Below are 26,997 nucleotides of genomic sequence, written 5' to 3' on the forward strand. Positions count from 1 at the left end.
AGAGTCTGAAAGTCCAGTGAATACTGCTTCCTCTCGAGAGATCAGAGTCCAGTGTATACTGCTTCCTCTCGAGAGATCAGAGTCCAGTGTATACTGCTTCCTCTCGAGAGATCAGAGTCCAGTGTATACTGCTTCCTCTGGAGAGATCAGAGTCCAGTGTATACTGCTTCTTCTCGAGAGATCAGAGTCCAGTGTATACTGCTTCCTCTGGAGAGATCAGAGTCCAGTGTATACTGCTTCCTCTGGAGAGATCAGAGTCCAGTGTATACTGCTTCCTCTCGAGAGATCAGAGTCCAGTGTATACTGCTTCCTCTGGAGAGATCAGAGTCCAGTGTATACTGCTTCCTCTGGAGAGATCAGAGTCCAGTGTATACTGCTTCCTCTCGAGAGATCAGAGTCTAGTGTATACTGCTTCCTCTTGAGAGATCAGAGTCCAGTGTATACTGCTTCCTCTTGAGAGATCAGAGTCCAGTGTATACCGCTTCCTCTCGCGAGATCAGAGTCCAGTGTATACTGCTTCCTCTCGAGAGATCAGAGTCCAGTGTATACTGCTTCCTCTCGCGAGATCAGAGTCCAGTGTATACTGCTTCCTCTCGAGAGATCAGAGTCCAGTGTATACTGCTTCCTCTCGAGAGATCAGAGTCCAGTGTATACTGCTTCCTCTCGAGAGATCAGAGTCCAGTGTATACTGCTTCCTCTCGAGAGATCAGAGTCCAGTGTATACTGCTTCTTCTCGAGAGATCAGAGTCCAGTGTATACTGCTTCCTCTTGAGAGATCAGAGTCCAGTGTATACTGCTTCCTCTCGAGAGATCAGAGTCTAGTGTATACTGCTTCCTCTCGAGAGATCAGAGTCCAGTGTATAATGCTTCCTCTCGAGAGATCATAATTCAGTGTATACTGCTTCCTCTAGAGAGATCAGAGTCCAGTGTATACTGCTTCCTCTCGAGAGATCAGAGTCCAGTGTATACTGCTTCCTCTCGAGAGATCAGAGTCTAGTGTATACTGTTTCCTCTCGAGAGATCAGAGTCCAGTGTATACTGCTTCCTCTCGAGAGATCAGAGTCCAGTGTATACTGCTTCCTCTGGAGAGATCAGAGTCCAGTGTATACTGCTTTCTCTGGAGAGATCAGAGTCCAGTGTATACTGCTTCCCCTCGAGAGATCAGAGTCCAGTGTATACTGCTTCCTCTCGAGAGATCAGAGTCCAGTGTATACTGCTTCCTCTTGAGAGATCAGAGTCCAGTGTATACTGCTTCCTCTCGAGAGATCAGAGTCCAGTGTATACTGCTTCCTCTCGAGAGATCAGAGTCCAGTGTATACTGCTTCCTCTCGAGAGATCAGAGTCCAGTGTATACTGCTTCCTCTGGAGAGATCAGAGTCCAGTGTATTATGCTTCCTCTGGAGAGATCAGAGTCCAGTGTATACTGCTTCCTCTTGAGAGATCAGAGTCCAGTGTATACTGCTTCCTCTGGAGAGATCAGAGTCCAGTGTATACTGCTTCCTCTGGAGAGATCAGAGTCCAGTGTATACTGCTTCCTCTGGAGAGATCAGAGTCCAGTGTATACTGCTTCCTCTCGAGAGATCAGAGTCCAGTGTATACTGCTTCCTCTCGAGAGATCAGAGTCCAGTGTATACTGCTTCCTCTGGAGAGATCAAAGTCCAGTGTATACTGCTTCCCCTCGAGAGATCAGAGTCTAGTGTATACTGCTTCCTCTGGAGAGATCAGAGTCCAGTGTATACTGCTTCCTCTCGAGAGATCAGAGTCCAGTGTATACTGCTTCCTCTCGAGAGATCAGAGTCCAGTGTATACTGCTTCCCCTCGAGAGATCAGAGTCCAGTGTATACTGCTTCCTCTCGAGAGATCAGAGTCCAGTGTATACTGCTTCCTCTCGAGAGATCAGAGTCCAGTGTATACTGCTTCCTCTCGAGAGATCAGAGTCCAGTGTATACTGCTTCCTCTCGAGAGATCAGAGTCCAGTGTATACTGCTTCCCCTCGAGAGATCAGAGTCTAGTGTATACTGCTTCCTCTCGAGAGATCAGAGTCTAGTGTATACTGCTTCCTCTCGAGAGATCAGAGTCCAGTGTATACCGCTTCCTCTTGAGAGATCAGAGTCCAGTGTATACTGCTTCCCCTCGAGAGATCAGAGTCTAGTGTATACTGCTTCCTCTGGAGAGATCAGAGTCCAGTGTATACTGCTTCCTCTGGAGAGATCAGAGTCCAGTGTATACTGCTTCCTCTCGAGAGATCAGAGTCCAGTGTATACTGCTTCCTCTTGAGAGATCAGAGTCCAGTGTATACTGCTTCCTCTCGAGAGATCAGAGTCTAGTGTATACTGCTTCCTCTGGAGAGATCAGAGTCCAGTGTATACTGCTTCCTCTGGAGAGATCAGAGTCCAGTGTATCCTGCTTCCTCTCGAGAGATCAGAATCCAGTGTATACTGCTTCCTCTCGAGAGATCAGAGTCCAGTGTATACTGCTTCCTCTCGAGAGATCAGAGTCCAGTGTATACTGCTTCCCCTCGAGAGATCAGAGTCCAGTGTATACTGCTTCCTCTCGAGAGATCAGAGTCCAGTGTATACTGCTTCCCCTCGAGAGATCAGAGTCCAGTGTATACTGCTTCCTCTGGAGAGATCAGAGTCTAGTGTATACTGCTTCCTCTGGAGAGATCAGAGTCCAGTGTATACTGCTTCCTCTCGAGAGATCAGAGTCCAGTGTATACTGCTTCCCCTCGAGAGATCAGAGTCCAGTGTAAACTGCTTCCTCTGGAGAGATCAGAGTCTAGTGTATACTGCTTCCTCTGGAGAGATCAGAGTCCAGTGTATACTGCTTCCTCTGGAGAGATCAGAGTCCAGTGTATACTGCTTCCCCTCGAGAGATCAGAGTCCAGTGTATACTGCTTCCCCTCGAGAGATCAGAGTCCAGTGTATACTGCTTCCTCTCGAGAGATCAGAGTCTAGTGTATACTGCTTCCTCTGGAGAGATCAGAGTCCAGTGTATACTGCTTCCTCTTGAGAGATCAGAGTCTAGTGTATACTGCTTCCTCTCGAGAGATCAGAGTCCAGTGTATACCGCTTCCTCTTGAGAGATCAGAGTCCAGTGTATACTGCTTCCCCTCGAGAGATCAGAGTCCAGTGTATACTGCTTCCTCTCGAGAGATCAGAGTCCAGTGTATACTGCTTCCTCTCGAGAGATCAGAGTCTAGTGTATACTGCTTCCCCTCGAGAGATCAGAGTCCAGTGTATACTGCTTCCTCTTGAGAGATCAGAGTCCAGTGTATACTGCTTCCTCTGGAGAGATCAGAGTCCAGTGTATACTACTTCCTCTCGAGAGATCAGAGTCCAGTGTATACTGCTTCCTCTCGAGAGATCAGAGTCCAGTGTATACTGCTTCCTCTTGAGAGATCAGCTGATCAGCACAAATCCCGATGTCGTGTCATGATGATAAATAGCTGAAATACACGGCTTCCCATGTAATATGTAGGGGTTGGAGTCCTCCTGTACCGGAGATCCAGATGGTAGAGTCCAAACCTCTAACCCGTCCCTATACACCTTTCACTATTTCCTAAAATGTATCCATTTTAATCCTTTATTCCTTTTATATGATAATTAGATGCACAGGATACTCAGGGCATGGAGTAGCCTCTATGAGCTTCCAGTGGCTAATACTACTCCATGCCCTGAGCAGCTCTGCAGATCCACCTCCCTGCGCGTCCAGGCTCCCTATGGATGTGCTGGCGCGGGATGAGCCGGACTTTTGGAATCTACTGTTTGGAGCTACTAGTAGATTCCTGACTTTGGATATCCTATAAAAAGACTCTAAAAAAACCCCAATCCACTAGGGAATAATCAGTGCGGCAACTCACTGCGATGTGATATCCCAGGAGCCTAATGGGAACCCCTATGGTACCTCTTAGCTATAGGAGAAGCCTAGACCTATAAATGGTACATCATACTAGGGCGACTACAGATACAACCACTGTGTACAAATGTATGATGAGTGGGGCTCTAACCACCAGGACCCCGAGCAATTAAGAAACAAGGATCTGTGTTACGTACAGAATGAAGTGAAAGTGTCTATGCTCGGACTTCTCTCAGTTTACTATTAGTGTATGTGACCTGCACGTAGAGGTAGTTAGAACCCAATTAAAAATTTGTACTAAGCCCCCCACCTACATAAAAGGGAAACTGCTGCAGCCCCTCAAGTTACACCACTGCTTGCAGTCCAGTTTATGCAAGTCCTGTGGAAGTGAATAGAGTTTAAATTGGACACTTAAAGGGGTATATCTGTGTTTAATATTGTCTATTTTTCATTGTTCCCGTAGACCTGGAGAGTCGCTGCACATCGGTGCTCTGCAGCCTGGAAGGAGATTAGTGTAGTCACAAAGAGGGGACCCTATATATCATGGGGCACATTTATCATGTGCTGGAACTCGATAGATCCATCCCGAGGCTCCGGCCTCCTGATAAATTCCGATGTGCGGCTGTGATGCACCTGCGGATCAGACCTGGTGTGGAATTGTGGCCTAACCAGCGCCTGAATGATGTGATATGAATATTAATCATGAGATTATCCCATTACGGGGACTTTTGATTTCCAGTTTTGCTCAGGCTCCGGCGGTCAGACCGTCAGATACTTATCCCCGTGGTCAGAGATACCACAGATTCCCTTTATGGATATGTGGGTGAGTAGATTGCAGTGAATACGGCGCTGTGCACACACGTATCCTGCGTCTTTGGCGTCTATCACATCCTATATCTGTGCTGCACAATGGTCTCATGCGGGCGCCGAGGCTTTCATTCCGCTCCTCTGATGCCCAACGTGTGTCCACCTGTGACGGGCTCACAGACCCCAGGCCATAGAATAAAACACGTCTTGTTGTGTTTCCCTTTTCCCACTTTTCTGCATTCCACAGGGTCCTTTGGTCTCACAAAAGATTTTCCGGTTAATGATCTATGTCGGGTCTAACAAGATTCATCATTAGAAGCGTCCGGAGCAGCGTCAGGCGACTTCAAAGGCAGCGCTGCCGTGTGTTCACCATTCATACGTGATAAGAAGGGGACCGCAACAAAGATTGGCTGGAATTGATTCATTTGTGTCCCTAAAAAACTTCTCTGTCATGTGACCAGTCCAGAGATACAATTTATTATTTCAATTGAAGAGGAATTCCGGGAAATGTATCTATTTGTTACTTAACATTCTCTACATTGTCCCCCCTGTTGTGCAGGGACCCTCAGCATGTACGCTGCTGTATACTGTATGGTGGCCGTGCTCGGTACTACATGCACTTTCATTGGCTACAAGAAGAATGGACGTCACAGTGTTTCAACTTCAAACAACTTATTGGTGCCGGGTGCCAGGTGTCGGACCCCCTGTTCATCTGTTTATGGAGACCTGGATAACACTCCGTGGGTTTTCTGTTAGTGTTCACAGGGGTAGTGCTGCAACTTTCCTTTCCCAAAAAGGCAAATTAGGTCTTATTTTACTAATTTAGGGAAATTAATTCATAATAGTGGAATATGCTATCACTTTCCGATCCGTTGGTGTCTTACGGACCCTCAATTAATCTGCGGGGTGGTGGGGATCCTAGTAGTCAGTGAGATACAAACCCAATGGAGATGTCTCTCCAAATTAGCAATTTTATGGAATCGGAAACCAAAGTGACGGCCTCCGTGGTGGCCGCTGTGATAGTCATCCAGCTTTTCAGGTCCCGATAAATAGATTTATGTAATTATTCAATGATAGGTGAATTGGCTTACATACATATAGATAAGGCAAGGTAATATCCTCACTGGGATGTGTAACAGCAGTTGGAAGGGTAACCGTGAAGCTTTACTATGGGCCTGCATGGAAAATTAAGTAATAACGTTAAATTTACAGATTCAGTTTGTCCCTAAGCAGGATGGCAAATGTAATAAAAGATCTATCTGATATCACCCAGCTTTCCTGATTCCTGAATGGTAAAAGGGCCCAGGTATGCAGTAATCAGTGTACATAGGATCATATAGCAGCAAGGTGATACTTCCTATGGCAGGGCAGCGGTATGGGTCACCCAGCTTTCCTGATTCCTGAATGGTAAAAGGGCCCAGGTATGCAGTAATCAGTGTACATAGGATAATATAACAGCAAGGTGACAATTCCTATGGCAGGGCAGCGGTATGGGTCACCCAGCTTTCCTGATTCCTGAATGGTAAATGGGCCCAGGTATGCAGTAATCAGTGTACATAGGATTATATAACAGCCAGGTGATAGTTTCTATGGCAGGGCAACCATATGGGTCACCCAGCTTTCCTGATTCCTGAATGGTAAAAGGGCCCAGGTATGCAGTAATCAGTGTACATAGGATTATATAACAGCAAGGTGACAATTCCTATGGCAGGGCTTCTGTATGGGTCACCCAGCTTTCCTAATTCCTGAATGGTAAAAGGGCCCAGGTATGCAATATACAGTGTACATAGGATTGTATAACAGCCAGGTGATACTTCCCATGACAGGGCAGCCGTATAGGTCACCCAGCTTTCTTAATTCCTGAATGGTAAACTGGCCCAGGTATGTAGTAATCAGTGTACATAGGATTATATAGCAGCCATGTGATAATTCCTATGGCAGGGCAGTCGTATGGGTCACCCAGCTTTCCTGACTCCTGAATGGTAAACTGGCCCAGGTATGCAGTAATCAGTGTACATAGGATTATATAACAGCCAGGTGATACTTCCCATGACAGGGCAGCCGTATGGGTCACCCAGCTTTCCTTAAAATCACTAAAACTTCCTAAAATTATCTCTGTCAAAAAAGTGACAGCAGAGGACGCCTGAAGGACGTGAATGTGCCGGGGATGTTGCGCTCTTATAACGTGCGGGATCAGTGTCACCCTGGGAGCTGTTTTACCCGGCGCCATAGAAGCTAATTTTATTATACAGATAAATTCGCAGAGATCGCTCCCGAAAAATCTTTTCCACGCTCTCTGTAAGTAGAATAAAAATAAGCCAATAAAATAAATATCTTCGGCTTCGATGTCTTAAATCTGCATCGCCGCCATGAATAATTTAACCCCTGCTATGCCACGGGGAATGTGGTCTCAGCTGGTGCCAGGGAGGGGGGGGGGGCTGGTATCAACATTAGTATCAGAGCGCTGGGGTCTCTGCCAGATACTCGGGGGGCGCTGGTTATCAGACTTTCCCAGCTGCCCCCCCCCACGATGGAAAAACAAATGGATTTATCTACGGGAAATCCCACCAACAGCAACAGTTTGTTTCTCGCCTTTGATCCGATTTTCTGTTGTTTTGTTGGTAACATTGTTGCTGCAGGGAAACTTTCCCTATAAGGAACTAATAGTATTGTTCATCCGAATCCTGGGCGGCCGAGGGGAGGGGAAGCGTTCCGTCTGATACAAGACTGTCAGACCTTCAGTGAGGTTTGGGACATTAAAGGGAACCTGTCAGGTCAGTTTGGGACCCTATACTTCCCTAGATGCGGGTCCAATGGGACACATCGGATTCACAACAGAAGATCTCGCCTTGCTGCTTCCTCTCATGTAGTAGCAAGGGATTCCAGGATAATACCCAGAATTCATTGGGCATGCGCCACACCGAAGGACCTGCTCCATAAGGACCTGTGGGTTGTTTAGTGTCCCAAATCGCTCCTGACAGGTTCCCTGTTAGTGTAATTTGGGTAACGTTCCCAATTCTCACATTACAAATACAATGTAGAAGCTCCTATTAGAGACAGGTCCCTTGTGGTCACATGGTTATAAATAAGAAGCCCCCAGACTCCCTGACTGGGGTGGATGGTCACAGTACACACCCCGCTAGCAAAAAGGACTGTGGTTTTAGTTTTTTAAATGGTCATGTGATATTCTGCTGAGGGATCATGGGATTGATAGAAAAGGAAACAAATGAAATCTACAAATCAAGTAAAAGTAGTAAGTAGTAAGTAGTAAGTAAGTGTATTGAGTATATAAGAAGAGCCCCCTAGAACACTACACTATGATTCCGTTCAGTTGAAGGGGACTTGCACTGCAGTACCCTGCACCACCACATGGTGGGAGTATTCAGTGCTGCACCAATACCCTTTCCCTCCTATCTCTGGTTTGCTGGCGGCTCCAGATATACAATCTCTACCAATCATATTGTACTGGTCTCAGCGCTCCCTGACTGCCTCGATCACCTGCTGCTGCGTCTTCCTGCGTCATTCTTCCAAAATCACTGGTGCGCCATCTATTGCCCCCTGCATGTGTATTGTTATGAAAGTCGCAAATTGGTTCCCAAATAACAAAACTGTGAAGAGTGGACAAATAACATGGCTGCCGCATCAAATCAATGGACTGCACCCACGTAGCGGTGCCACGAAATGCCCAATGCCGCCATATAGTGGCCCAATAACACAGTGCTAAAATAAAATACCAACATACAGCAACCAAATAATCCCATGATACACCAATATCACCTAAATAATAAGTCCAGGCACGAAGTACTATAATAATGACTATACGGCTTTGCCATATCTATCAGGTCACGTCATATAATTTTGACTCAATTTCATAGTGACAGCCCCCCCTCCCTCTACACAAAATTCATCTTATTTGGAGATCTGTGTAATCATATCATTCCATATGATGTTTGTAGCAAACACTTGTATATTCCAGGATTGTAGCTGGACTAGAAACACACCTGTGTGAGATCTCTTCTCTCAATACAGCACAGCCCCTGCTCTGAGTAACAGCTGTCGTGGGCATCTGGTAAGATATTACAGCAGAGGGAAGGGGCTGGGGAGCAATGTAATTCAGAGATCTATGAACAGCACAGTGTGAGGACACTACCCCTAGTGCTTCAAGTCCAGCTACAATCCTGGAATGTTAATGCATATATCACAGTCCTACTGCTACTATTAACCTGCTCTTGGAGCAGATGTACTAATCCCACCCAGTATTCAGACCAAACCGTTTCAAGATTGGACATTTTTAGATTAGCAATTTTTCAAAATTGCTTGTGCCAATTTTTTTTCCACCAGAAATCTGTGGTAATTTTCCCATTTTGCCACACCCCTTTCCCACCAAGACACGCCCCCTTCACAGTTAGCCACACCTCAGATTAGTAAATCTGCTCCATTGTGTTTCAGTTTTTTCATTAGGTACAAGATCTCTGCTTGCTGTGTTTCAAATTTGTTCTGGTCAAGTGACGCCTAAGAGTCATTTTTTGGAGCTTTTGTGCCACTAAATGACATTTTGCCACATTTCACCTCCAATGCTTATCTGCAAAAATCCACAGTTTTGGTTCCATAAACTGTTGCAAATTATTGGTTGCAGAATCATTAAAAAATTGGAAAATTTTTCAGACCTTTGTGATTATTGCTAGTAGCAGCAGGACTGTGTATTGTGCACTGTAGTTTGTCCAATTGCTATGTGGACCTTCACACTGCTGTGCTCTTAAAGCTTTTCTGTGAACTGCTGCACAGCCCATCCCCTCTAATAAGAAGCTGTAGCAGGCTTCTGGTTTGATACTAAAGCAGCAAATAAGAGCAGAGGGGTGGAGATGTGCAATGTAAGGAGCTCAGAGAAAAGCAGTGTCAGGTCACACCCGCACTGCACATGGGGAAGCTATAATCCTGGAATATAAATCCATTTTTCACAGTCCTTCTGCTACTAACAACACACAGAAAGGTCTCATTACACGTCTCTCCAGGGACAATACCTAACAATGGCTGCAGAGAGCACAGAGCGCAGCAGTGTGAGGATACATCTCCAATATACTTGGAGAACCTATAATCCTGGAATATAAATCCATTTTTCACAGTCCTGCTGCTACTAACAACATACACAAGTGGATTATTATACATATCTCCATAGGCAACAGATAAGTCTGCAGAGAGCACAGAGCACAGCAGTGTAAGCACTTGGAAAAGCTACAATCCTAGAATATAAATTCATATTTCACAATCCTGCTGCTACTAACAACATACACAAAGGATTTGTAAGGTGATCACTGCGGGTAGACTCCCTATAAACCAGACTAATCCAGATATCCATTCAGTGACTGTAAGCAGAGATCTCGATTAGTGTAAGGAGCTGATCCATTCAGTGACTGTAAGCAGAGATCTTGATTAGTGTAAGTTGTGGTGATCTGCCTGTGATGTGTGAGCAGACGTCAGGCTGGAGGAGAGAACATTACAATGAAATTAAAGCAGGAAAGTGTCTAGAGAAAAACCTGCTGGCAATTCCTGGATGAAGCTTATTATGTTTGTTATCTTTACCCACCAAAGCATTTACTTTGGTTTGTCGCCCGATCCACAAACACTTTCGAGGAGATGACATTACCGAAAGGCAGGAACATCTGCATCAGCTCGGTGTCCCCAAATTCCTGGGGCAGATGGTAGATAAACAGGTTGCAGCCCTCGGGTCCTGGGGAGACAGGAAAGGCAAAAGAAACAGACACGTGTTACAGAGAAAGTATCACAAACCTTCTACAGGATGTATCTAAAGGATGTATCTACAGGAAGTATCGACAGGAAGTATCTACAGGAAGTATCTACAGGAAGTATCTAAAGGATGTATCTACAGGATGTATCTACAGGAAGTATCTACAGGAAGTATCTACAGGATGTATCTACAGGATGTATCTACAGGATGTATCTACAGGATGTATCTACAGGAAGTATCTACAGGAAGTATCTACAGGATGTATCTACAGGATGTATCTACAGGAAGTATCTACAGGATGTATCTACAGGAGGTATCTACAGGATGTATCTACAGAATGCATCTACAGGAAGTATCTACAGGAAGTATCTACAGGATGTATCTACAGGATATATCTACAGGAAGTATCTACAGGATATATCTACAGGAAGTATCTACAGGATGTATCTACAGGATGTATCTACAGGATGTATCTACAGAATGCATCTACAGGAAGTATCTACAGGAAGTATCTACAGGATGTATCTACAGGATATATCTACAGGAAGTATCTACAGGATATATCTACAGGAAGTATCTACAGGATGTATCTACAGGATGTATCTACAGGATGTATCTACAGAATGCATCTACAGGAAGTATCTACAGGAAGTATCTACAGGATGTATCTACAGGATATATCTACAGGAAGTATCTACAGGATATATCTACAGGAAGTATCTACAGGAAGTATCTACAGGAGGTATCTACAGGAAGTATCTACAGGAAGTATCTACAAGAAGTATTTACAGGAAGTATCTACAGGAAGTATCTACAGGATGTATCTACAGGAAGTATCTACAGGAAGTATCTACAGGAAGTATCTAAAGGATGTATGTACAGGATGGATCTACAGGAAGTATCTACAGGAAGTATCTACAGGATGTATCTACAGGAAGTATCTACAGGATGTATCTACAGGATGTATCTACAGGAAGTATCTACAGGAAGTATCTACAGGGTGTATCTACAAGAAGTATCTACAGGATGTATCTACAAGAAGTATCTACAGGATGTATCTACAGGATGGATCTACAGGATGGATCTACAGGAAGTATCTACAGGATGTATCTACAAGAGGTATCTACAGGATGTATCTACAGGATGGATCTACAGGATGGATCTACAGGATGTATCTACAGGATGTATCTACAGGAGGTATCTACAGAATGTATCTACAGGAAGTATCTACAGGAAGTATCTACAGGAGGTATCTACAGGAGGTATCTAAAGGATGTATCTACAGGAAGTATCTACAGGATGTATCTACAGGAAGTATCTACAGGATGTATCTACAGGATGTATCTACAGGAAGTATCTACAGGATGTATCTACAGGATGTATCTACAGTAATTATCTACAGGATGTATCTACAGGAAGTATCTACAGGATGTATCTACAGGAAGTATCTACAGGAAGTATCTACAGGAAGTATCTAAAGGATGTATGTACAGGATGGATCTACAGGAAGTATCTACAGGAAGTATCTACAGGAAGTATCTACAGGATGTATCTACAGGATGGATCTACAGGATGTATCTACAGGAAGTATCTACAGGAAGTATCTACAGGAAGTATCTACAGGATGTATCTACAAGAAGTATCTACAGGATGTATCTACAGGATGGATCTACAGGAAGGATCTACAGGAAGTATCTACAGGATGTATCTACAGGAGGTATCTACAGAATGTATCTACAGGAAGTATCTACAGGAAGTATCTACAGGAAGTATCTACAGGAGGTATCTACAGGATGTATCTACAGGATGGATCTACAGGAAGGATCTACAGGAAGTATCTACAGGATGTATCTACAGGAGGTATCTACAGAATGTATCTACAGGAAGTATCTACAGGAAGTATCTACAGGAGGTATCTACAGGAAGTATCTAAAGGATGTATCTACAGGAAGTATCTACAGGATGTATCTACAGGAAGTATCTACAGGATATATCTACAGGAAGTATCTACAGGAAGTATCTACAGGATGTATCTACAGGAAGTATCTACAAGAAGTATCTACAGGAAGTATCTACAGGATGTATCTACAGGAAGTATCTACAGGAAGTATCTACAGGAAGTATCTACAGGAAGTATCTAAAGGATGTATGTACAGGATGGATCTACAGGAAGTATCTACAGGAAGTATCTACAGGATGTATCTACAGGATGTATCTACAGGATGGATCTACAGGATGTATCTACAGGAAGTATCTACAGGAAGTATCTACAGGATGTATCTACAAGAAGTATCTACAGGATGTATCTACAAGAAGTATCTACAGGATGTATCTACAGGAAGTATCTACAGGAAGTATCTACAGGATGTATCTACAAGAAGTATCTACAGGATGTATCTACAAGAAGTATCTACAGGATGTATCTACAAGAAGTATCTACAGGATGTATCTACAGGATGGATCTACAGGAAGTATCTACAGGATGTATCTACAGGATGTATCTACAAGAGGTATCTACAGGATGGATCTACAGGATGGATCTACAGGATGTATCTACAGGAGGTATCTACAGAATGTATCTACAGGAAGTATCTAAAGGAAGTATCTACAGGAGGTATCTACAGGATGTATCTACAAGAAGTATCTACAGGAGGTATCTACAGGATGTATCTACAGGATGTATCTACAAGAAGTATCTACAGGATGTATGTACAGGATGTATCTACAAGAAGTATCTACAGAATGTATCTACAGGAAGTATCTACAGGATGTATCTACAGGAAGTATCTACAGGATGTATCTACAGGATGGATCTACAGGAAGTATCTACAGGATGTATCTACAGGAAGTATCTACAGGAAGTATCTACAGGATGGATCTACAGGATGTATCTACAGGAAGTATCTACAGGAAGTATCTACAGGAAGTATCTACAGGAAGTATCTACAGGATGTATCTACAGGATGTATCTACAAGAAGTATCTACAGGAAGTATCTACAGGATGTATCTACAGGAAGGATCTACAGGATGTATCTAGATACAAGAGAGACCGCGGGAGATAGGACCAAGCAAATGCCCCACATCATAGGGTATCATAGTATCACAAGGACTGGATTAAAGGGGCCCTCCAACACCCTCCCTGTCTGAGATCTATCCATCCATTTTAGTGCTGACCCTCAGCGCTTGATATTGCCCCCTCCCTCCATGCACTAGCGGATACATTAATATCTCTTTATTTATATAGCGCACACAGATTACGCAGCGCTACACAAAGCATGTCAAAGTGGTCCCTGTCCCCATGGGGCTCACAATCTAAACAACCTACCAGTATATTTTCGAGTGTGGGAGGAAACCGGAGTACCTGGAGGAAACCCATGCAAACACGGAGAGAACATACAAACTCTTTGCAGATGTTGACCTGGGATTCGAACCCAAGACCCCAGCGCTGCAAGGCAGAAGTGCTACTCACTCAGCCACCGTGCCGCCCTAACATTAAAAGGCTCCAGGATTTTGATACAAATCCAGTGACGTAGGGGCAGGTTATAAAAAGTGTGCAGACCAGGGCGGCCCCTGCCAGACCCGGCACCACCCTCTCCCTGCCCAAATGGTGTCATTTATTCTCTTAATTATATTTACAGAGCAAATCTACCAGTAAAATCCATCCTGATAAACCCGGGACATTACTCATAGATCCAGGCACCGGGACTGTGGTATCTTCTTATATCTGTTATCCATGGCCTCCGTCCTTCTAATATCAACTTATATACGTATGCTAATGAGCCAGGAGGGCTCTGGGGGTGTTACCAGTACCTCTCCATACTATAGCTTCACTGGCTATTACACTGTTTCATTCTCCCTCCTTCTCCCTCAGCACTTCCTCCCTCCTCCTGCTATAAACTCATACTGTGGGAGGGGAAAGTGCACCCGCACAGTGTAACAGCCTGTGAGGCTATAGCACATAGCGGCTCTGGTAACCTCCCTCCCCCCTCCAGTGCCTGGATCTCTGAGTAATGTCCCTGGTTTATCAGGATGGATTTTCAGGGTAGATTTCCTTTAAGGTGTTTTTCTAGATCTTTACTATACATGATTTATCCTTAGGATTGGCCATCAATAGCAGATCAGAGGGTCTGACTCTCCAGGCCACTACACAACAGATGGAGCTTTTTGGGGCCGTTTGATCTTTGATTGTAGAGTCAGACCCCATCATTATTCCTCCAGCTTTCTTCCTATCACCCCATTGCCCCTATTACTATTGTAGGAGTTTGTGTTCCATCTCTTTCTACATTAACGTCTTTGCTTTCGCTTCTAGAAAAAGGTTACAGGAAGGTGCAAGTGCACAAAGTCGTCTGATGGTGGAGAACATGATACAGATAAATAATACTTTGCAATTTGTCTCAGGTCTTATCATTGGTGTTATAAAGTTGTGAGTCTGTGGCAGGGAGGTTATTGGGGGACCCCGGGGCCCCTGCCCACCTCTCCTGCCCGTATTTCATTCACCTTGCTAGACGATGGATCAGTGTCCTGACAGATGCCCATTTACAGCCCATTAAAATTCTTCTGTCTCAGCGTGAACGCAATTAGGGTCTCTGAGCGTTTTTTCGCTCCTGATGAATTCTTGATGAATATCCCCCCCCCCCCCCCCCCAGTAATTTGCTGAGAGCGCCGTCGCCCGGGAGCATCCGATCTCCGCGTTTCATACAAAGGCTCAAGTTCAGAGGTGACCGAGAGGCTTAATCTAGAGTCGAGGGTGTGCGGCCGACCTCAATTAATGAATAGCGAGTAGCTCGGTTTAACCCTTTGCTGGGAGGGGCTCATCAGAGAACTGAAAAAGCTTCAAAAGTCTTGGGGAAATTAGAATTTGATTAAAGAAAACGGGTAAGACGAGAAGTGGGAGACAAAGGTCTGCGGTCTCTGAACCCGAACAGCGTCTCTTCTATTATATGTAGCATTTCCCTTTGGCCCAGACACAGATTGAGCAGCTGGGAGGTGCCCGAAATTCTATTGCTTCTATCTTTGAGTCAATGCGCCACTTTTACTGAGAACATTGCAGTGTGTACTATGTGCAGGGTGTGTACTATGTGTAGTGTGTACTATGTGCAGGGGGTGTACTATGTGCAGTGTGTACTATGTGCAGGGTGTACTATGTGCAGTGTGTACTATGTGCAGGGTGTGTACTATGTGTAGTGTGTACTATGTGCAGGGGGTGTACTATGTGCAGTGTGTACTATGTGCAGGGTGTGTACTATGTGTAGTGTGTACTATGTGCTGGGGGTGTACTATGTGCGGGGTGTGTACTATGTGCAGGGGGTGTACTATGAGCAGGGGGTGTACTATGTACAGGGTGTTTACTATGAGCAGGGGGTGTACTATTTGCAGGAGGTGTACTATGTACAGGGGGTGTACTATGTGCAGGGGGTGTACTATGTGCAGGGGGTGTACTATAAGCAGGGGGTGTACTATGAGCAGGGGGTGTACTATGTGCAGGGGGTGTGCTATGTGCAGGGGGTGTGCTATGTGCAGGGGGTGTACTATGTGCAGGGTGTGTACTATGTGCAGGGGGTGTACTATGTGCAGGGGGTGTACTATGTGCAGGGGGTGTGCTATGTGCAGGGGGTGTGCTATGTGCAGGGGGTGTACTATGTGCAGGGTGTGTACTATGTGCAGGGTGTGTACTATGTGCAGTGTGTGTACTATGTGCAGTGTGTACTATGTGCAGGGGGTGTACTATGTGCAGGGTGTGTACTATGTGCAGGGGGTGTACTATGTGCAGGGGGTGTACTATGTGCAGGGGGTGTACTATGTGCAGGGGGTGTACTATGTACAGGCTGTGTACTATGAGCAGGGGGTGTACTATTTGCAGTGGGTGTACTATGTGCAGGGTGTACTATGTGCAGGGTGTACTATGTGCAGGGTGTACTATGTACAGGGTGTACTATGTACAGGGGGTGTACTATGTGCAGGGGGTGTACTATGTGCAGGGGGTGTACTATGTGCAGGGGGTGTACTATGTGCAGGGGGTGTACTATGTGCAGGGGGTGTACTATGTGCAGGGGATGTACTATGTGCAGAGGGTGTACTTTGTGCAGGAGGTGTACTATGTGCAGGGGGTGTACTATGTGCAGGGGGTGTACTTTGTGCAGGGGGTGTACTATGTGCAGGGGGTGTACTATGTACAGGGGGTGTACTATGTGCAGGGGGTGTACTATGTACAGGGGGTGTACTATGTGCAGGGGGTGTACTATGTGCAGGGGGTGTACTATGTGCAGGGGGTTTACTATGTGCAGGGGGTGTACTAAGTGCAGGGGGTGTACTAAGTGCAGGGGGTGTACTATGTGCAGGGGATGTACTATGTGCAGGGGGTGTACTGTGTGCAGGGGGTGTACTGTGTACAGGGGTTGTACTGTGTGCAGGGGGTGTACTGTGTGCAGGGGGTGTACTATGTGATTTGTGTACTATGTGCAGGGGGTGTACTATGTGCAGGGGGTGTACTATGTGCAGGGTGTACTATGTGCAGGGGGTGTACTATGTGCAGGGGGTGTACTATGTGCAGGGGGTGTACTATGTGCAGGGTGTACTATGTGCAGGGGGTGTACTATGTGCAGGGGGTGTACTATGTGCAGGGTGTATACTATGTGCAGTGTGTACTATGTGCAGTGTGTACTATGTGCAGTGTGTACTATGTGCAGGGGATGTGTACTATGTGCAGGGGGTGTACTATGTGCAGGGGGTGTACTATGTGCAGGGGGTGTACTATGTGCAGTGTGTGTGCTATGTGCAGTGGGTTTACTATGTACAGTGTGTACTATGTGCAGGGTGTGCTATGCGCTGGGGTATGTACTATGTGTAGTGGGTGCTAAGTGCAGTGTGTATACTATGTGCAGGGGGTGTACTATGTGTAGTGTGTACTATGTGCAGTGTGTACTATGTGCAGTTTGTGCAGTCTGTTGGGGCACTCTAGCTGCAGTGGGCACTCTGTTTGAGCACTCTGCCTGCTGTGGGCACTCTGTTGGAGCACTCTGGCTGCTATGGGGGCAATCTGCCTGCTGTATGTTTTTGAATTTTTGGAAAAAAGAATGAAAAATGTCAATGGAGAAGTCAAGCAAAGAGGAATATTTATCGACCGCATGTAGAAAACATAAAATCTATGACCCCCAGGATTGCAAGTGTTTAGGGGGCGACAAGAGCACCTCCAGTTCTCCTCCCATAATTAGAAGCTTGTGCCGCCCGGGTAAACATTCACTTATGTTCTGCAGCTAATTAGATTTTTCAGGAGTTTCGCTAATGCGACCAAAATAGATATATGAAGAAATAAAATCAATTCATGTTTAATGTGGAAGTGATAAAGTGGAGATTGCATCGTTACTGCCGCCGCTGACATTTAGGTGCTTACGTCTTAATGATGGATGTCTGCTTACATAAAAGTCTAACAAGTAGAAATAATGGCCCATAATAAAGTGGCGCCTCATTGGTAAACAGTCTCTGGATCCGGCCCCTCTCTCGTGGGATGTCGTGAGGAGTTTAAGGGATGGAAGATTGTGGACACCAAACCCAACGGTGGCCGCCAAGCAGGTGCTGGATTCAAGCATCAAACTGGGTCACCTTGAAGGGAACCTGTCATCAGAAATTGGCCCAGTATTTTGTCAAAAAGCTGAACAGCTTCTACATCAGGTTTATCTCATGAGCCAGTGTGACGGCATCATCCAGAAAATCAACTCTGAAGTTAGATGTATAAAGTCAGGGAGGCGGAAAGTTTAACATTGAAGTCAAGCTCTCCCTGACCTCGAACACCTCCTCCCAAGTGATTGACACCATGCGCCGGACTTCAGGAGATCTGATCAATGATGTTCCTGGAAGCAGGACCATCAATTACAGTCAAGGGGGTGTTCTGAGGCAGAGAGAGCTTGACTTAAGGAGGCGGAGAGTTTAACGCTGAAGTCAAGCTCTCTCTGCCTCAGAACACCCCCTTGACTGTAATTGATGGTCCTGCATTCAGGGACATCATTGATCAGATCTTCTGAAGTCCAGCTCATGATGTCAATCACATGGGAGGAGGTGTTCAAGGTGAGGGAGAGCTTGACTTCAGAGTTAAACTCTCCGCCTCCTTGACTTCATAAAACCAATTTACATCCCAATTCAAAGTTGGTTTTCTGGATGATGCCACCGCAATGGGTCATGAAAGAAACATCATCTAGAAGCTGCTCAGATGCTTGAGAACATAATGCTTGAGGCCAATTTCTAATGACAGGTTCCCTTTAAAGTTCACAATCAGATGATAACGGTAGGTTGCCACCACTAGGATGGAAGTCTGGAGTCTGCGATGGCCCCCCATTAGTCCATTTTGATCTTGAATGGTGGTGGCAGAACATGTATTTAGAGTAAATTAGACTGACAAGGACAACCAATAATTGATAATTTGGGGAGAGACCCCATTGCTGATATACGGTATTTCTCAGTGTCCTGTTGACAGCCCTTTTACATTGCAATAACGGAGTGTTACCTACAGAACCAAGGTAAGTGACAGTCTTCTTCTTTATGTTTCTACAAGCCTTCAAAGATGCCAAGTAACTGCGTGGAGTGGACACAAACCGCAATGTGCAGCCAGAAGTTCAGGTTTGGCATTTGGCCTCAACCCCAACCAGTAACACCCGCAATCGGTGCTGGCACATTATGGGGAGCAACGATGTAAGGAAAAAATGCCACTTTTTGCGAGTGGGTGCCCGAACCAAACTTTTGTTCAGGGTTTGGCCAAACTCAGTGAACCCAAACGATAACGAGTCTGCTCATCTCTACTTCCAAAATATTGGTAGAGGTTTGACCTGAAAACAGCTCCTCCCCTGTACAGGCAGTCCCCGTGTTACGTACAGGGTAGGTTCTGTAGGTTTGTTCTTAAGTTGAATTTGTATGTAAGTCGGAAGTGTATATTTTATCATTGTAACCCCAGATAAAAATTGGATTTTAAAACTTTTAGGTTTTGTCCTAAAAACCAGGGTTAACAATAAATCTTATTTGCAGACACCTTTGATAACTGTTATAGCTGATCATTGTACTAAAGTACAGTAAATTACCAAAATCCAGAGCGTGGGTCGTCTTAAGTTGGGGACCCCCTGTATATTGCTGGTTGAGCCATAATGAAGTTATACTAGAAATAAACCAAGGTCAACCTGTGGACAGGTACAGTGGTGTTTTTAGGATTTCTTTATCTGTCCATATGATTTTTTTTTTTATGTTTTTTTAAAATGTTCGACCATTTCTATTCATGTCATTACATGGTATGAAGAAGTAACAGGACCCTCCTCTTTACTATTAGCATGAATACCCCTGTAGATTCTGTATTAATCTGCCATTCTTAAGGCAAAGATGGAAATCCAAATTTTTGACAACTACTACTGACCTACTGTCATCCCAGAGCTTACGGAGGGAAGACGAGTGAAGAAAAATCATAGTACCGTAAATCATAAAAATAGCAAAATGAGATTGGAGTTTTTTTAAATGAAAAACCTGTGTTTTAGAGGATTAAAGGGGGTTATATACCAATCTCCAGGACAATTAGAGAAACAACAACGGTTTGGAATAAATAGATTTGGACCAGAAATAAATTTGGCAAAGCTTCAGCAGAGTGAATCTTGGATGCTTTGCTCATATCTAGTAATAGACGTAAAGTAATAATAATCCTTTATTTTATATAGCGCACACAGATTACGCAGCGCTTCACAAAGCATGACAATAGATGTTCACTGTTGTTAATTTTCCATGTCCAGGCCATGTCTTCTACAATGACAGTCGCCTGTAGCTTGAGTTCTACATTCTGGTTGATGGAAGGAGTTTTAGGGTCCTCTCTAGGACACCCATTTCCCCCTAAAGTGCTTATGCTCAGGATCAGATGTACTGTATATACTCGAGTATAAGCCGACCCGAGTATAAGCCGAGGCCCCTAATTTTACCACAAAATACTGGGAAAACCTATTGACTCGAGTATAAGCCGAGGGTGGGAAATGCATTGGTCACAGCCTCCCCAGTATATAGCCTGCCAGCCCCTGCCCCAGTGTATATAGCCAGCCAGCCCCTGCCCCAGTGTATATAGCCCGCCAGCCCCTGCCCCAGTGTATATAGCCAGCCAGCCCCTGCCCCAGTGTATATAGCCAGCCAGCCCCTGCCCCAGTGTATATAGCCTGCCAGCCCCTGCCCCAGTGTATATAGCCAGCCAGCCCCTGCCCCAGTGTATATAGCCAGCCAGCCCCTGCCCCAGTGTATATAGCCTGCCAGCCCCTGCCCCAGTGTATATAGCCTGCCAGCCCCTGCCCCAGTGTATATAGCCTGCCAGCCCCTGCCCCAGTGTATATAGCCAGCCAGCCCCTGCCCCAGTGTATATAGCCAGCCAGCCCCTGCCCCAGTGTATATAGCCTGCCAGACCCTGCCCCAGTGTATATAGCTTGCCAGCCCCTGCCCCAGTGTATATAGCCTGCCAGCCCCTGCCCCAGTGTATATAGCCTGCCAGCCCCTGCCCCAGTGTATATAGCCTGCCAGCCCCTGCCCCAGTGTATATAGCCAGCCAGCCCCTGCCCCAGTGTATATAGCCTGCCAGCCCCTGCCCCAGTGTATATAGCCTGCCAGCCCCTGCCCCAGTGTATATAGCTTGCCAGCCCCTGCCCCAGTGTATATAGCCTGCCAGCCCCTGCCCCAGTGTATATAGCCAGCCAGCCCCTGCCCCAGTGTATATAGCCAGCCAGCCCCTGCCCCAGTGTATATAGCCAGCCAGCCCCTGCCCCAGTGTATATAGCCAGCCAGCCCCTGCCCCAGTGTATATAGCCAGCCAGCCCCTGCCCCAGTGTATATAGCCAGCCAGCCCCTGCCCCAGTGTATATAGCCTGCCAGCCCCTGCCCCAGTGTATATAGCCTGCCAGACCCTGCCCCAGTGTATATAGCCTGCCAGCCCCTGCCCCAGTGTATATAACCTGCCAGCCCCTGCCCCAGTGTATATAGCCTGCCAGCCCCTGCCCCAGTGTATATAGCCTGCCAGCCCCTGCCCCAGTGTATATAGCCTGCCAGCCCCTGCCCCAGTGTATATAGCCTGCCAGTCCCTGCCCCAGTGTATATAGCCAGCCAGCCCCTGCCCCAGTGTATATAGCCTGCCAGTCCCTGCCCCAGTGTATATAGCCTGCCAGCCCCTGCCCCAGTGTATATAGCCAGCCAGCCCCTGCCCCAGTGTATATAGCCTGCCAGACCCTGCCCCAGTGTATATAGCCTGCCAGTCCCTGCCCCTGTGTATACAGCCTGCCAGACCCTGCCCCAGTGTATACAGCCTGCCGCCACTGCCGGACAGATCGCACAGAAGATATACAGGGGTCGCCGGAAAGGTGAGTTTAGATATATTTATTTTTTTTGACTCGAGTATAAGCCGAGTTTGGGTTTTTCAGCACATTTTTTGTGCTGAAAAACTAGGCTTATACTCGAGTATATAAGGTAAGTGTATAAGATGTGTACTTTTGTGTAATTTTGTATGTTTCGATTTTCTTAAATTGGATACATTTTGAAACATAACTAGTGGAAATCTGATAGACCACAACAACAATTTGTAGTAAAATTTTACTTCTCCCGTCAACTTCAAGCCCAGAAGAAATACCTCCTTGTCCTTGGATGACCCTGGATGTGCGAGGTTTTCGAACATTTTCCCAAACTTTGTGTGTGTTTTTTAAGAATCACTGTAGATGAGCCTAAACTGTATATCAGGCTCAGCAGTAATCAGGCGTCTCCAGCCCGGCCTCCCCCGATGTGCACCTCTCGTGAGCTCCGTTCCATTACCACCTCCCTGCACTTATTGATTAAACTTCAGCTCATCCCGGCCGCTCGGAGATTGATGCCACAACTACCACATGTAGAACAAAACAAACTGTGTCCTGTACAAGTCATTAGCAGGTTAGCGACAATTTATAGGCAGCTGACCAAAGCTGAACGCCCAGCATAAACCTCCAGCTGTCACAAGATTCTCTTCATCTGTCGAGGGGGAAAATTTATATCGGGGGTTTATCGTCAACGAAAGTTCATGGGTAATAAAAGTGAATATTCATAAATACTGCCTGTATATAGCACAATATGGCGCCCACAACTGGTCTACAAGGTGCCAAAAAATTCCTGCATCGGAGATGTTCTTTCTTCTGGTGCACACTTTAATTTTTTTAGAGGGTAAAAAGGGTTTTATGGCCGCTCTAAAGAAAGTTAAATCCCTCAATGGGGCAGATTTACTTACCCGGTCCATTCGCGTTCTGTGTGGTGGATTCGGGTCCGGCCGAGATTCATTAAAGTTCCTCCGCCGTCCACCAGGTGGCGCTGCTGCGCTGAAGAGCATCGGAACGCACTCAAGTTCAACGGCCTATTCCTAGTGAAGGTAAGTGAAAGCTCCGCAACGCTTTTATGTTTTTTAAATGCGGCGGTTTTTCCAAATCCGTTGGGTTTTTGTTCGGCCACGCCTCCCGATTTCCGTCGCGTGCACCAAAATCCCGGGGCAATACAGGGAAAATTGGCGCAAATCGGAAATATTCGGGTAACACATCGGGAAAACGCAAAATCGGGCCTTAGTAAATGACCCCCAATGTGTTGTATTTATTGGAACGGGAATTTAGTAGACGGCTCCATCCATCAATACTGAGGTGTCTAGAAACTTCTGCTGAAATCAAATACTAATGAGTAAGAGTTGAGCTGTGGTTCCACCGGTTTGGAACATCCACATCCAGTACTCAGAGGCATCAAAAACAACTAATCGGATTGGGATCTGGGTGTCAGACCCCCAATGCTCACATAGTGCAGAGGATAGTTCATCGGGATGAGAACTTTTGGGGTTTGGGGTGAGAATGAAAATTCCTTCTAAAGTCTCCCAACTTTTTCAGTGGGTTTCCACATGGAATGTGAAGGATAGATTTCCTTGGGGAACAAAATTATAAACATAACACTTAAAAAAGGTTTGTACAGTCCTCAAAGTAAGGGATAACTTGCAGATCGGTGGGTGTCCCCATGGTGGGATCTCTGAGGATCACAAGGACTGGAGTCCTTTGTACTCCACTGATGGAAATAGTTGTGTAGGGCACTTGGCTATCTCCAGCAGCACCATAGTTCTCTTAATGGGGGTCATTTACTAAGGGCCCGATTCGCGTTTTCCCGACGTGTTACCCGAATATTTCCGATTTGCGCCGATTGTACCTGAATTGCCCCGGGATTGTGGTGCACGCGATCGGATTGTGGCGCATCGGCGCCGGCATGTGCGCGATGGAAATCGGGGGGCGTGGCCGAACGAAAACCTGACGTATTCGGAAAAACCGCCGCATTTAAAAACCGAAAAAGTGTCGCTTGGGGAGCGCTTACCTTCACCTGGTCCGAGGTGGTGCATTCCGGCGCGATGAGATGACTTTCAGCGCAGCAGCGCCACCTGGTGGACGGCGGAGGAACTACCTTCTTAAATCCCGTCCGGACCCGAATCCAGAGCAGAGAACGCGCCGCTGGATCGCGAATGGGCCGGGTAAGTAAATTTGCCCCAATATGTTTTTCAATTGAGCAGTTGGACAACCCCTTAAATCCTGGAGTAGTGTTAGTGGCTCCTGGAGTTATGTACTGGTACTAAAAACCCAGAACTTGAGGAGACCACCCATTACTCAGACCAGAAATCTGATAATGGATTTAAAATTCCACCAGTCTTTGAGCAGACCAGACCTTCTAGACACAACAGGAAATTTAGGATGGTCATCTAACAGAGGTTTTATTGTCTATTTTTTGGGTTCCTTAATGTTTCTGTCCAGTTTCTCAAGATGCTGATGTTTTAGATGCTTATTACCCAAAAAAAAATAAAAGGGACATTGAGGGAGATTTATCACCCCTTCCGTTGCAACAAGCTGGGAGGGAGGAAGTTCCCTTCTAGCTTGTAAGTTACAGAAGGAAGAGTGAAGGGGAAGTGCTGATGGAGTAAGGGAGGGAAGACAATGTAACAGTCTGTGAAGCTACAGCCTGGAGGGGCTCTGGTAACACCCATGATGCCCTTCTGGCTCATTAACACCATCATGAAAGTTGATTTTGGTAGGAAAGAGGCCATGGATAACAAATATAAGAAGATTATAGTCACAGTCCTGGTGCCTGGATCTATGAGTAATGTCCCTGGTTTATCATGACGGATTTAGACGTCTGCAGGCGGCTACTCCCAACCATCACTCTGCCTTAACCATCACTCTGTGTAAACTTCTCAGGGGTTTGGTTAAGAAAGAGAATGTCTCCAATTAAAATGAATTTCAGGAAACCCTTGACAGCTTACAATTCCCACCACGACCACTGGGCGACGCACACCTCATGACAATATCATAGAATTATGTTTTTTGCAGAGCTGATCATCCAGCTCCACAAACCTCCGGCAAAGGTCCTACAAGTAATAAGGGGGTCACATGCGGCCGGTGGCGACTCACCTTCTCTCTGTTGCTGTGGGATCATTGGAGGTGGCTGTGGAAAAGCTTGACTGATCTGTCCATAGGCAGCAGGATAAGCAGCTATTGGGGGGGAAACAAGAAACGAGAAGTCAGTAAAACTCCATTAACTTTCTATTCACCCCTAAATCAATCAGGTCTGCAGCGTTCCCTGTCTCCCTGACCCCAATGGGGTGTAATTGTAGGTCCTTTCATAGACGGCAGTACATGTGTTCTGCAGGAGCCCGGAGTTGTCAGATCTGACACTTTCCTTCCGTCTCTACATCATATACTGGGGATTTGGCGGTTTTTTTTATTTCTGGTTCACCTACGTGCCAATTATATTGTACTGAAAGTGAGCGCTCAGAAAAGTAATGGTACAGTATGTTCCCTGAGTTGACATAGCAAGAAACCTCATAATGTATAGTTAAGGCTTGTGTACGAGGAAATAATGGATACAAATTGCTATATTTATGTGCCATTCCACTCTCATCAAGCCTCGCAAAATCCAATCTGCTTGATGCCTAAGAAAGCTGCAAGGAGAGATTATGCACGCTGACAGATTATAATCATGCTCCATACAGGTCTAAATGGCAATTTCTGCAGGGCGGCACAGGGTTACCCTTTGTTTTTCGATACAATTATTTGGGAATTCGGAGGGGGGGACATAGGTGTAATCCTCCTATAGGATTGTGTTATCTCTGCTGCCCTCTGCTGGTCACATCTGCTGCTGCATTATCTATGGAGTAATGTCATGTACTGCTAGATGTCTGTGGCTATAGAAATCCAAAATCTAGAGAGTTTAGTACTGATATAGAGGAGGGAATGCAACACTGTGCTCAGATACAAGCAATGTAATCATAGATCATCTTAAAGGGGTACACTAGATTTTTTGTTATCAATTAGTATTTTATTAATGAGGGTCTGACGCCTGGCTCCTCCACCAATCTTCTGCTTGAAGAGGTTGCTCCAGCGAGCAGGCGTGTGACATCTTCCGCTATTTGTGAGTCCATCTGAGTGCTCAGAGCTTTGGTTGGCTGAGGGGTCAGGGGTGTAACTACAAAGCGGCTGCTACAGGGTCTGCAGTGTCAGGGGGCCCGGCCACCTGACACACCAAAGAGTGGAGAATGTGCACCATTATATACATCTAGTAAAAATGGCAGCAGCACTCAACAGCAGGACGGCAGGAGTAGGGGTCCCTCATCTCTCCCTTGAGGTCGACAGCTACTAATCACATAGCAAAGAAAAGTGTTAATTTTCCATGTCCCCCTCCTTACTAGAAAATTGGTTATAAGACACTTTTCCAAAAAGTGCTGCACAAGGGGGGTGGCATTTGGAAAAGGAGGAGTGACTGCGCCAGATTTATCATTCAGCTTCAGACACGGTGATAAATCTGGCGCAGCTGAAGATTGTCTAGTCGGACCCTTGTAACACTTTTGATACATCTACCCATTGAGTTTCACTCTAAAAATGCTCCAAAGTGTCAGAAAAGCAGATGTTATCCTCTGGAGGGAGGAGTCAGACTACATAGAAGTCAGTGCAGAGGGGAGGGGGGAGCAGTGAGTTGCAGCAGCTACGTCCATACACAGGACTGTGAAATACAGATACAAGCTGCAGGAAAACCTCATTCTATTCACCTATTTACATTTAGGGTCCAGGAGATGTCACCCCTATAGGGCTTTACCTTTACCCATTACCTTACAGAACCTGACCCTGTATACAGGAGGCATTGATAATGGACCAGCTAGAAATGACACATCTGACATAAGATAACACAGAACATATACACAGCCATATAGTATCTATAGGTACACAGATAACACACACTACGCAACAATATAACGCATCGCTATACAACTTACATGGGAGAGACATCCTGATAATTCATGTCAGTAGGGGGCAGGGCAGGACGTGCCCTCTACCCCCAGGTAAGTTGATTAGAGGGAAGGTAAGTGCTGACCTGACTGAGATTGACAAAGACTTTCTGAACTCTACTTGGAGATGTGAGATGTTATTGAATTACTTTCCTAATATGAAAGGTGACGCTGGATACAGATGGATGACAGGCGGCGGCATCCAGAGCAGGAAGATGATATTACACCGGCACAGGAGACCGGCACAGGAGACCGGCACAGGAGACCGGCACAGGA

The 26,997-nt window shown here is 45.9% G+C and overlaps 1 protein-coding gene across 10 annotated transcripts in view; it reads right to left on the reverse strand.

Annotated features, from left to right (window-relative positions):
• Nucleotides 1–26,997, reverse strand: part of CELF4 (CUGBP Elav-like family member 4) — an 893,342-nt gene that overhangs the window by 47,803 nt on the left and 818,542 nt on the right. For 6 of the 10 annotated variants that reach the window (XR_011852739.1, XM_072132849.1, XM_072132843.1 and 3 more), the window contains exons 10-11: nt 24,851–24,931; nt 10,250–10,393 (exon numbers count right to left, since the gene is read on the reverse strand). Coding sequence is in view for 9 of the 10 variants with exons in the window: in XM_072132849.1 (XP_071988950.1) it covers nt 10,250–10,393; nt 24,851–24,931 (225 nt within the window). In the remaining variant the exon portion in view is untranslated. The remainder of the gene's footprint in view (nt 1–10,249; nt 10,394–24,850; nt 24,932–26,997) is intronic. The other 4 variants (XM_072132847.1, XM_072132845.1, XM_072132848.1 and 1 more) reach the window with 1 other exon arrangement.

This window comes from Engystomops pustulosus, chromosome 1, assembly GCF_040894005.1.
Source record: "Engystomops pustulosus chromosome 1, aEngPut4.maternal, whole genome shotgun sequence".
Taxonomy (NCBI): Eukaryota; Metazoa; Chordata; class Amphibia; order Anura; family Leptodactylidae; genus Engystomops; species Engystomops pustulosus.